This window comes from Lucilia cuprina, chromosome 4, assembly GCF_022045245.1.
Source record: "Lucilia cuprina isolate Lc7/37 chromosome 4, ASM2204524v1, whole genome shotgun sequence".
Taxonomy (NCBI): domain Eukaryota; kingdom Metazoa; phylum Arthropoda; class Insecta; order Diptera; family Calliphoridae; genus Lucilia; species Lucilia cuprina.
In genome coordinates this window covers 34,865,088-34,877,490 of record NC_060952.1, presented here as the reverse complement: position 1 = coordinate 34,877,490, position 12,403 = coordinate 34,865,088, and the positions used below count along the sequence as shown (strand labels likewise).

Genomic DNA, 12,403 nt, shown 5'->3' with positions numbered 1-12,403 from the left:
TCATTATTTAATTAAGATATCTATACAAAATTTTCAACTAATATTAGTTTTATATACATACATTTTTTTCCGATCGGTCTACAATTGGTCATAGCTGCCATACAAGGTTCTCTCTGTAAAATTTTGATCAATCCACAATTGGTCATAGCTCCCGAACAAGGTTATCTTTAGAAAAAACACTTAGTGCATAAACTTATTGCCAAACAATGATATCCATGCAAACAAATAAAGTTTTTAAAAAATAAACTTTTTTACTTTAGAAATGTTACTGTCAATTTCTTTATCCGTTTCGTTTCATCGAAAGCCATTTCCACAGTATTAATATAGTTGCATTATCAGAACTGTAATTATAAACAATTATCTCCTTATTCATGAAGATATTATTCGCTCATTAAGTATAGATTGAATTCTATACTTAATGATTTATTTAACTTATTCATGATTTTTTATAACAATGGCAAAACGTTTATAATATTTATCACAAAAAAGACTATTTTGGTCAGCTCTCCTGTTAATGGAGGTAATGTTAATGGTGGCCGGGAAATTTGGTGGAAAATCAACTATCAATAATTGTACTATTTGGTTTAAGCTGACGATATATCGCACATACTCGGCGATCTAAGCATTGGATCCTTAGGAAACAATGAAGTGTGCTGAACTTAAAATTATCACCGGTAAAACGAAACTCCTGGAAATAGGCGCTAGTGAAGCCGACCCTCTAAGAATAGGAGAACAATTTTTATACCTTACACCACTATAATGGGGAGGGTAACATACGTATGTGCTGATGTTAGTAACACACAAAAATATTGGCACCTTAAAGTATACCGATAGATTCAGAATCATACGAACCATACGAACCCCCTTTAAAAATGTCTTAAACGTTAAAATTGGATCCGCTGGCGGTGGGTTCTTATTGGCGCCTTATGATCCAGTGGAACTTAGTGGAAATCATAAAAGTTGTTTAAACTTCTTCAACTATTTTCTTAATTAATTTATTATACATCAAGAAGAAATATATGCTCTTCCACTTAACTTAAGTTCCAACTGAGATCCATTCGTATGCAAATGATTAAATACTTTTCATACTCTGCTCATAGTGAGTGGAATACGTATGAAAAAATTATTCCGAGAAGAAAAAGTACTTCTGTATAATTTCATGTAGAATAACCACTAACATGTTGGCATAGAGCGTGTAGAAAGGTAGCGAGAGAGAGAGAGAGAACAAAAGCTACTCTTGTGACCGACCTACTGTCTGACTAATAAAATTATAGGTGTGCTCTACATCTTTTGCCACTTGTTGTTATTGTTTGCTATCGCTGCTTATTGTTCGTTTTTGTATCTTTTAGTTTGTATTAAATGTTTTTGTTTTGTTGTTTTATTTTATCCATATCACTACACACTCACTAAAACTAAGATCGTAGCGTCGTAGTTGGGGAATTATTTGTTTGGCATTGAATTTTCAGTTTGCTTTTCAAAGCCGGCCAAGTAACAACATACATTTGGATTTAAAATTAAAAAAAAAAAACAAACAAAGCATAAACAAGTTAAAATTGTGATAAAGTGAGTTTTATTGGCAAAATTTATTTAATTTAAAAAATATAATAAATATATTTTTTTTATTTCTGTTATTTTAAAGTAGTTGTTATTAAGAAAACAAATAAAAGTTTAAGCCTACAAAATGGTTGATGACATATTTGTAAGTTTTTAATTATTTTATCAAACTCACAAATCATATGTTATAATTTATAAATCACCTTTTTTAATGTTAGCTAAAAAGTAAACTAATTATTTATTTCCGTTTTTTTAATTTAATTGTTGTTGCTTGTTATAATACAATAACAAAATTATTAAATTAAGTATAATATGAATTAGTCATAACTTTTTAAGTTTAGTATTGTTTTTTATTTGTTTTGTGATTCACTGTGTATCTGGTGAAAGTAGAATGTTCGTAGTTTATTTTTATACACATCTGTAGCTTGTTTTAATACCTGTCCATAATACAAATATATACAGTATTGTTCGAAACCTAAACAAATTTAATTTTTTAATGTCGTTTATAAAATTCCTTTATGCCAAAGTAAACGAGTTTTGGTCGTTTAATCCTTATTTTCTAATTCGATTTATCTATGTCCGTCCATCTGTCGGTCTGTCCGTCCGTCCATCCGTCTGTTTATCCATATAAACCTTCCACAATTTTGAAGACATTTCCATGAAATTTGATACATGACCTTCTATTGTCCCAGGGACGATAGTACAATTCAACTTAAATGCTTTATTATGAAAACTAAATCACAATTTATGCTTGTAACAGGTGTTGGTTGTTATATCGTCGGCCTCGCCCGAATATAATTTCTTACTTGTGTTAACTTCAAAAAACTTTATTGTATCGATTTTATGATTTCATTATACCCTACACCACTATAGTGGGGAGGGTATTATACGTTTGTGCTGATGTTTGTAACATACAAAAATATTGGTCCAATACCCACTTTAAAGTATACCGATCGATTCAGAATCATTTTTTGAGTCGATTAAGACATGTCCGTCCGTCTGTCTGTCCGGCTGGCTGTCCATGTAAACTTTGTGCGCAAGGTACAGGCCGCAATTTTCAAGATAATTTGATGAAATTTGGACCAAGCATGTTTTTTGGCACAGTGACGAAGCCTATTGAAAACGGTTGAAATCGGTCCATTATTTTACCTAGCCCCCATACAACCGTACCTCCCGATTTGAACTTTTTATGCCATAATTACGTCAAATATTCTATTATCTCTCTAAAAATTGGCACAAATAAGTTTTACATAAGTATAAATGACACTGCAGATTTTTGTAAGGATCGGCCCTTATTTGGCCCTAGCCCCCATACAAACCCCCTTCAAAAAATGTCTTAAACGTCTAAAATTGACTTGTAACCATTTGTATCGCAATGAAACTCAACAAAACTAAATGTTATTTAAAAATATATCCTTTTCCCAAATTTCCCGAGGATCGGCCCATATTTGACCTATATAAAGCCTCATTTAGAAATTTTAGTTTTTTTATCAATAAATTGCTTAAATATTTTGGAATAATATTCAACATAAAAGTTTCTTTATAAAAAGTAAAAATTTTAAAAATATACTCATGGTGTAGGGTATTTTATGGTCGGCCACGCCCGACACTACTTTACTACTTGTTTTATGTTAAATATTATTTTGAGCTCCAGTAATATGTAGTATAGGTAAAGTAATAGTCCAATATGACCATAGAACGATTTCCAACTTCAAATAAACAGACAGATGGACAGACATTAACGTTTGTATTAGTAATAAGTAGTATAATAGACAGATTCCAATCATTATCCTAATCGCTTTTGTCATATAAGATCTTTATTAGCAGACAGACTTTACATGGACGTACAGACGCTCACTGTACGATTTTCTATCAAAATATCAACTCTACTCAGGCGAATCGATTTGCAAAATATTTCCACTCTCATGCTTAACTTATTTTTTTATCAGAAAATGTTGCTTAAGTTTTCAACAATACTGTATTCTTTAATATGTTTTTGTATTATATTTGTGTATAACCATTGTTGACTGTTTTTGTTTTGCCGGTTTTTCTGTATTTCTGTTCTTGTTATTGTTCAAATGTATTTCTGTTTATTTGTTACCAACAATCATCGCTTAATGGTTTTTCATGTTTAACAAAAAATAAAAAAAAACTTTAAAGTTGAAATTTTTTTGAGGGGTTTTTGTTTGTACATATTAAATTTTTAAAGTCATTCAACTCATTTGTTTAAGAATTAAAGTGAGCTTTAGTTTTTTTTGGAATTATTTACGTATTTAAGTGGTTTTGAATCTTTGTTTTTTCTATGAAAAGAAACACAATTATGTTATTTTTCTATACAAAAGTATTAAATTAATTAATTGTTTGCCAAGATAATAGTTTTATGTTTTAGACTGATGTGTTTTTAGGTAGAGATTCTTATGGTAGGTGTAATCATTGTAATTACAACTTATTACCATTTTAAGAAATATGAACTCATAAAAGACTTTAGTATTATTTTTTGTTTTCGGATGAAATCCAAAGTATTCATTTAAAAATTTTAATAAAAACTTTAGTATTATTTGATTTTTTCATATTTTGCCTATTTCTACTTGTTTTTATATCCTTTTCAACTTGTTGATTTCAAAAATAATAGCCTATTTAGTAGGAATATTTTTCTAATTACCCTTACAGTCTACCCAACATTAACTTAATTATAATTCTTACCTTTTTTTATTAACACTATTAAAGAATTTTCTAGTCCCATTTTTATTTTCCATTTTATTGTTACTTAATATATTAATACCCACATCTTTATCCTTTATTTACATGAAATTTTCATTTAATTTAATTTGGTCTATTAAATAAATTTTTATTTTATGACAAATACATTAATTAATTACACAACATATAACAAAAGTAATAAATAAAGATACTTAAATGTGAAAAATATAATATCGGTAAAAATAGAAGCATTTTGTTATAGTTTATTTATAGTACTACATAAACATAGATATATACATTTGTAAATACACATTTATATGTATATTGGTTGGTTGACACTGTATACATACATATATACATATGTACCTATAGTTACAATAAAAATCTATTTTATTATTTATAATACGGTGAAAGATTGTAATGAATTGGAAAAACCTATCTGGTATAAATATATATTTGCACAAATATAAACACTTCTATACACATATATACTACATGTGTGTAGATTCAAACCGCACAGTTTTTTTAGCTACTAACAAAGTAGTAGTAGTTATATTAGGAGTAAAGAAATTATAAATGGACCCTAAGCAAAACTTTACTTACCCGGTAAGCAGCAAGTAATATTGGAGCATTGTGGAACTACATACTTTTGAGGTGAATAACTAATTATTTTTGTCCGACGAGGTTCAAAAAATAACTGGTTACGAATAGGCTTACAGAACTTCTCCTTGCTTAAACCCGGCTCTACAGTTATTTTCTGTGTTTATTAGACTTTCCGCTTACTCAGTGTTCCATTAACAAGTTATTTTATAGATTATTTGCTGGGACTATATTTAAAACAAATTATAAAGCGGAATTTTATCAGAATGTCTATAACTATCGCACTTTTAATTAAAGTATAAATTATGGACATTTAAGAAAACTTAAAATTTGTTTAGGTTTAACAAAAATTATACTTTTATGTCAATTCGTTTAGTACTACCTTTACCTTAATCCTTTCACGCACAGAACAAAACTGTTGGACTTTTTATGGGTATGACTTCACCATAGACTTTATTTTGAAGTGTATTGAACATTTTTTATGAAAAATAGAAAAAGTGTTTTTGAAGGATAACGCAGGATATTATCCTTTTTAGCATGATCATCAAATTCTAAAAATTAACGAAATTTTCTTTGGAAATAATTATTTAATGTAGCTTTGAACTCAAAATAACGCTCGAAAGTGAGAATAATATAAAAAATCTTGGGACACCGGTGTCCTGTGTACGTGAAAGAGTTAATAAATAATAAGTACAGAAACATTCATTTTCTACATATTTTATTAAGCGCCCCTGCAGTCGACCATTGACCATATCATATGAAGAAAGAGGAAGGTGCAAAGAACAAACATTTGTTTTCCAAAATTGTATGAGGTCGGTCCTACCTCCTTTATAAGCCCTTAGTTTAATGTCAACAAATTGTTTTCAAATGTTAGTTATAATAAAACTCAAAATTGCAAAATCCATAATCTTATCAATTTACAATATCGTTTGGACAATTTTTGATAGGATCAATTGCCCCTATTCTGCATTTCAACTAGAATCGAAATTTTCTCCGTTTGGCAACTTTGGTATTCTGCATTTCTATTCGACTCTCCGACTCATAAACAACAACTTACAAAAACGTAATTACGATGGAAATGCATAATAAAGTGTCCTATTTTGTATGAATAAAGTGTTCTATTTTGAACCCCCTATAAGTCCAGCAGTTATTGACCAATATATTGTGTCTCATCTACTATCCAACAGTACTAAAGTTGTCTCAAAATTTCATTAAAATTGAAGCACATCTACATTAGGGTGTTCCTAAACAATGAGCTTTAATGTACGAGAAAATTTAAAAAACAATTTTTTTTTAAAGTTTCCTACCAGCGATTGAAAATCTTGATCTCAGCATAATATGTTTAGAAAAATGTTTATGCAATCTTTTCGAATTCCCAAAAATTCCAGAATTTTTAGCTTATCGCGAGAAAAATATTTAAAAAATTTGTTAGGATATTTCTGGTCCGTAAAACTACTTTTATAAGGGGCAAAATAATTTAAAAAATTTCTAAAATGTACTTAACCAAATGCCAAACTATTTATACCCTACACCACTTTGGTGGGGATGGTATATTGGTCTTGTGCTGATGTTTGTAACGCACAATAATATTTGTCCTATTTCCACCCATAATATCATTTCTGTAGTCGAACTATAGGTCGCAATTTTGAAGATAATTGAATGAACTTTGGTACATGATCTTCCATTGTCTCAGGGACGAATTGAATTGGATATAATTCAATGAAATTTGGCACATGACCTTCTGTTATACCGTAGTCGAAGCTTATTGAAAATGGTTAGCATCGCTCCATTATTTCACCCAGCCTCCATACAACTGATCCCCCGAATAGAGATTGTAAACATTTAAATCCAACTGCAAGTCGCAACTTTGGAGATAATTTAATGAAATTTGGCGCTGTATATTTTATTGTATCGTAGACGAAGCCTATTGAAAATAGTTATCATCAGTCCATTATTTCACGTAGGCCCCATACAATCAATATACTCGTATCTCGACAAAAAGCTGCAAAACCGAGTTTTATACTTGCCTTGATAACCCTCATAAACTTTATAATTATAGATCCTTATTTACCCTAGCCCCTATGTAAAGCCCTCATCAAAATTTTACTTAAATTTACAGTTATATTAACAAAAAATGGCTTAAGTATATCTAAGGCAAGGTACAATTTAACTTAAATGCTTTATTATGAAAACTAAATCATATTTTATTCGTATAAAGGTGTATTATCTGGTCGGCATCGCCCGACTTGTTTTCCCTATGTGCTAAAAATTACGACAAATTTGACACTAATTTTGATAAAAAACGAAAATAAGATTCCCCTCCAATCCACTAAAATGCATATTGTATACCAAAAATATTCTACAAAAATTTTAAAATTATTTTTGTCGTAATCAACTCAAAATTGCAGAATTTTTAGGACCCATTTCGAAAAAATCTAAAATATTTTATTTTTCAAAATTACACTGAAGTCAGGACTTTCAATCGCATCAGAACTTTAATACGCATCGATTGAGTGGTATTCCTACATTAAAATCTTAAGAAGGCTGTTCCTCGAGACACTCTAATATAAATACATATGTGCACAGATAAATCAAGATCAATGGTCAAAAAATATTCAGATTTTGAACGGAGGATGGGTCCAATATTTTAATTGATTAGCAAAACCAACACTTGCAATATTTAGTTCTTAAAACAACCTCACCTATAATATTATACAGCTACCAAAATAATTATACTTACACCTAATATCTCAATAATATCAACAATGTAATAAATTAAGAGTATTCTACACATATAAACATCAAATAAAAGTCCACAATTTCAAGCATGCTATATGAATTAGTTTGGTGGATGAGTTTGTAACTTAAAAAACCCCTCAACAATCATTGTTATTGAAATAAACCTAATTTTGTATAATTTCTTTAATAGACTAAAAAGGTATGGGTTGGAAAAAATTTATTGATTATAATGGTTTTACTAATGTCATGCCGTCAAACATTACAAGCTAAATCTATAAATGTAAGTATACACCTAAATGAAAAACGAGTAAAAAAATAAATTTACAATAAGTAAATATGTATATATACAAAGAAACAAATGTATTCATATATAGGTATTCAAATATTTTATTATTTATTTTTTTACATATGTATGTACACCAGAATACCCAGCGAAACCTTTGTGAAGACTTTAAATTAACTATTCTAATTGAAATAATACTTTAAGAATTTTTTTTTTTGACTGTTCACTTTTTGTTGGGTATAATTACATATATGAATAAGCTTTTACTTCCATATTAAACAAATAATATTTATAATATATTTAATTGGGAAAATCCTTATAGATTTCCATATAAACTCGATATGAAATTAAATAAATTATACTTAAATTTATTTATTTGTATATATTATTTATATACATACATATACAATTATTATCCTTATTTACACATTAACCCAGTTACATACATACATACATACATACATATTAAACATCAGCAATGTGTATACAAATAAGTCCAGCCAGTCTTTGTCTGCTTACTAGAACGTAGTTAATTTAAATTATTAACATTCGTCTTTGTTTAAAAATATTTTGTTATTAAAAAAAATTAAAAAATAATTTTTATTATTCTTAAACGTAAATAAATTATTCAATCTTACGCTTAATTAAAATTTATAAATATCCGCTTATTAAATTCATTTTTTTATAACTTCCTATGTAGTGAACTTGTCTGTCCGAGTGTGTGTGTGTGTATATATCTTTAACTTAATGTTGTGTATTAATACCAAGTAACAAATATTAAATGTACTTTTTTGTGTGCAACAACATTTCCTTAATTGTTTAAAATTGTTAATATAATGTAATTTAACATGATATTAATCGTATTGGTAACTTTAATTGTATTGACTTTTTATGCATCACCAGGACTTTCAAAAGCTTGAAGCTAACGCTGTAAATAAATCAGTACAGGAACTTTCAGCTGGTGGCATGGATCCGATTTCGAAGTTACGTGCTATTTGCATTTCACGTGGCGCCAATGGCATTATTGGTTTGGGCAGGTATGTTATTTTTGAAATTAAAAAACAATGTTTCTTTTATATTCATGTGCTGTTGCACTGGCAAATACTACTTTATATTAAATGGTTTTAATAAATTAAGAAATTAATAAAAATTACTGTAAATTATAACAATTTGTTTGATAAGTGAGGGATACTATGTAGAATCTAAAAGTTTACTTAAATGTGCTGATGAATTATTAATTTTAATTGTTTTGGTTATATCTTTTATTGTAAATAAAGTATTATTTAAAATTTGATACCCTACACCACTTTATTGGGGTTTGTGCTGATATTTGTAACATACATAAATATTCGTCCTAAACCAATACCAATCGGCTTAGAATCGTTTCCTGAGTCGATTAAGCTATGTCCGTCCGTCTGCTGGCTGTCTATGTAAACACTGTGCGCAAGTTACAGTTCGCAATTTTCAAGTTATGTTGATGAAATTTGGCACACACTCTTTTTTGGCCCAAGAACGAAGTCTATTAAAAATGGTTTATTATTTCGCCTAGTCCCCATACAACCGTACCCCCCGAATAGGGTCTTTGGGCTCATAATTAAGTTAAATGTTCTATTATGTCAACAATAGTCGGTAGAACTTACTTTTTTAGAACTTTTAATTATATTACCGATTTTTGTAATGATCGGGCCTCATTTGACCCTAGCATCCATACAAACTTCCTTTAGAAAATGACTTGAAGATCAAAATGCATATATAAACATTAATAAACCATTTAATTTTTTATAAATAACTTTGAAGTAGATGTGAATCATTCTACCAACATTTATAAGGATAGGTCTATATTTTCCCCAACTCCCCTTGAGCCCTCCTGAAAAAAAAAAAAAAAATTTGTCAAAAATAAGTAAAAAGGTTCCGGAATAAATTTAAAAAATATATTAAATGCTTTATTTTTTTAAAATAATTCCCTTTTTAACATATTGACTGGTGTAGGGTATCATATGGTCGGCTATGCCCGACTTGTTCATGTTATTTTTATTGTTTTTTTGTCATTTCGTTTGTAACATATCCCAATATTCATTCGAGATTCATAAAAATTTCGGTATGTATATTCTGGATCACTATTTCTAGATACGATAGAGTCCAAATGAGTATAGATAGCGAGCTAAAATTTTGCACAGATGTTTGTAGTTTAATTGGTTTTAAAAACGGGCATTATCGTTCCACGATTTTGCTGAGCTCCCATATAAGGTTCCCATAGTGGTAATATTCAGCACAAGCAAGCCTTATAAAAACCCTAATCTCTTTGCAAAGATTTAATAGGATCAGTCCAATTGCCTCTATAACCCAAGTGTATAAGGAACTTCATAACTGCCTTGACCCTAGCTTGATCCTAACCCTATATAAAGATCCCTTTACAAAGTGACTTTTTCGACTTTGGATAATTTTATATGAATCGGTTGATAATAATCAATTCAGAAAATGGTTTCGACAAGTGCTATGGGAACAAAAATCTCTCTAATGAAATTGTATGATGATATAAAAAATATATGGGGACTGGGTTATATATTCGCCATATTTTTATATTTTTCTGGAGACCAATTGTATAGAAGCTAAGTGAAATCGTGAACCCATAACTCCAACCTTATAAATAGGATTTATATGACAAAAAGTAATATTTTTAAATTTAAATATTTTTTTTTTGCAGAAATAAGGTTATTAATCAATGCAAACTTCTCCTTAAAACCATCACCAAATAAAAATATAATTTTAAATCTTTTCATCTGATAAAAACATCTTTCGTTTATAAAATTTTAAAATATTTATTTTGCTTTCTTTCTTAAAAAAATATAGAGTTTTCCGTAATATGGATGATGATGGCAGTAAAGCTCTAAATGAATATGAATTCACAAAAGGAATTAAAGAAATGGGCTTGGAATTGAGTAATGAGGAGATTAAGGAAATGTTTCGTAGGTAACTAAAGATTTCTGAACAAGAAAACAAAAATAAAATATACAAATATTAATTACATATTTAAATCTTAAAAACCATTTTTCCTTTCTTTTCCTATCTTGACAGCTTCGACGAAGACGGTAGTGGTTCAGTAAATATGACAGAATTTCTGCTTAAGTTAAGAGTATGTAGTGAATTTTGTATTTTTTCTTTCTCATTTTATTATTATTTATCATGTTATTTATTTATTTTTGTAATTCTCAAGAAATGTATAAAATTTCATTATTTAACATTATCTTACGATTTTGTTGGCGTTGGATTTTTTTTCCATCTCCCTTACGTTTTTCTTTCCTTTTTGTATTATTAGTAATATTTTAATAAATTAATTTTTTTTATTATTATTTTTACGATTATTACTATTACAGCCTCCCATGTCAAAAGCTCGTTTAGATATAATTGATAAAGCCTTTGCCAAAATGGATAGAACGGGTGATGGTGTCATAACCCTGGAGGATTTAAGAAATGTTTATACGGCTCGTGAACATCCAAAATTCAAGAGTGGCGAAAAGACTGAAGATGAAATTTTAACTGACTTTTTGCATAACTTTGAAGGTGGTCGCGGTAACTTGGATGGCAAGGTAAATGAACTTTTCTTCAAGTCTTTAAATTAAAAAAAAAAAAGAAATATGTAAATATTTTTATGTATTTTCTTATTTCATTACGTTCTGTGTTTTTCATTTCAACTGTTAAATAATACTCTGTTGGCGGTGTTTCTTGTTTTCTCCTTTTTTACAGGTAACCAAAGAAGAATTTGTTAATTATTATGCCACAATTAGTGCCTCCATAGATAATGATGAATATTTCCAATTAATGATGACAAGAGCTTACGCTATGGATTAATCAGACGTAGTATAAGAACATTTTGGTTATATGTATAAATGAAATAACTGTTTTGCACAATTTTCCATTTCACATTTATTTTCTGTTTTCAAATATTTATTTTGAAATTTAATTAAGATCAAATAAACAAGTATTATACATACGATTTGTATTTTTAAAAGCAATACTTTTGTGGTTTTAATTACATTTAAATTAATTTTGTACACATAATTATAAGATACCTTATTCACAAACATTTATCAAAAGTTTATTTGACAAAATTTATATGAAACTAAATGTTTAATAACCGCCTTATGCAAAAACGGTTATTAAGTTAACAATAGTTGTTAAAACCAGTTTTTATATGGAAAAAGTGTGTAGTAAATCATTGTTAATTTTAATAATAGTTTTTGCATAAGGCACTAAATGTTTACTGTCTCATTCATAAAAAATTATCAAAGTTCATGGAACAAATTTTGTATGAATTGTTGTCTTATAAACCTTTGATAAATTGATATTGTTAAATTATTGATTTTTATAATTTCAATGATTATATTCTACATCAAAATAATTTGTAATTTCAAATACAAATTTCTGATCTAATTTAGCTATGTCCATCTGTACGTTCGTCGGTGTGTCCATGTAAAGATTTTGTGCACTCTACAATTCGCAATTTTCAATATAATTTTATTAAATTTG

At 28.5% G+C, this 12,403-nt stretch overlaps 1 protein-coding gene across 4 annotated transcripts; it reads left to right on the top strand.

Annotated features, from left to right (window-relative positions):
* The first annotated feature begins 1,465 nt into the window (after nt 1-1,465).
* Nucleotides 1,466-11,889, top strand: LOC111675527 (calcyphosin-like). 4 transcript variants are annotated; one of them, XM_023436301.2, is made up of 8 exons: nt 1,467-1,563; nt 1,640-1,699; nt 7,784-7,873; nt 8,780-8,913; nt 10,727-10,846; nt 10,952-11,009; nt 11,251-11,463; nt 11,621-11,889. In XM_023436301.2, exons 2-8 carry the CDS (start codon nt 1,682-1,684, stop codon nt 11,723-11,725), a joined length of 738 nt encoding a protein of 245 aa, XP_023292069.1. In that variant the 5' UTR covers nt 1,467-1,563; nt 1,640-1,681; the 3' UTR covers nt 11,726-11,889. The 4 variants fall into 4 exon arrangements, with proteins under 4 accessions (XP_023292071.1, XP_023292069.1, XP_023292072.1 ...); XM_023436302.2 differs by having other exon boundaries at nt 1,470-1,563; nt 1,643-1,699; XM_023436303.2 differs by lacking the exon at nt 7,784-7,873 and having other exon boundaries at nt 1,466-1,563.
* The last annotated feature ends 514 nt before the right edge of the window (nt 11,890-12,403 follow it).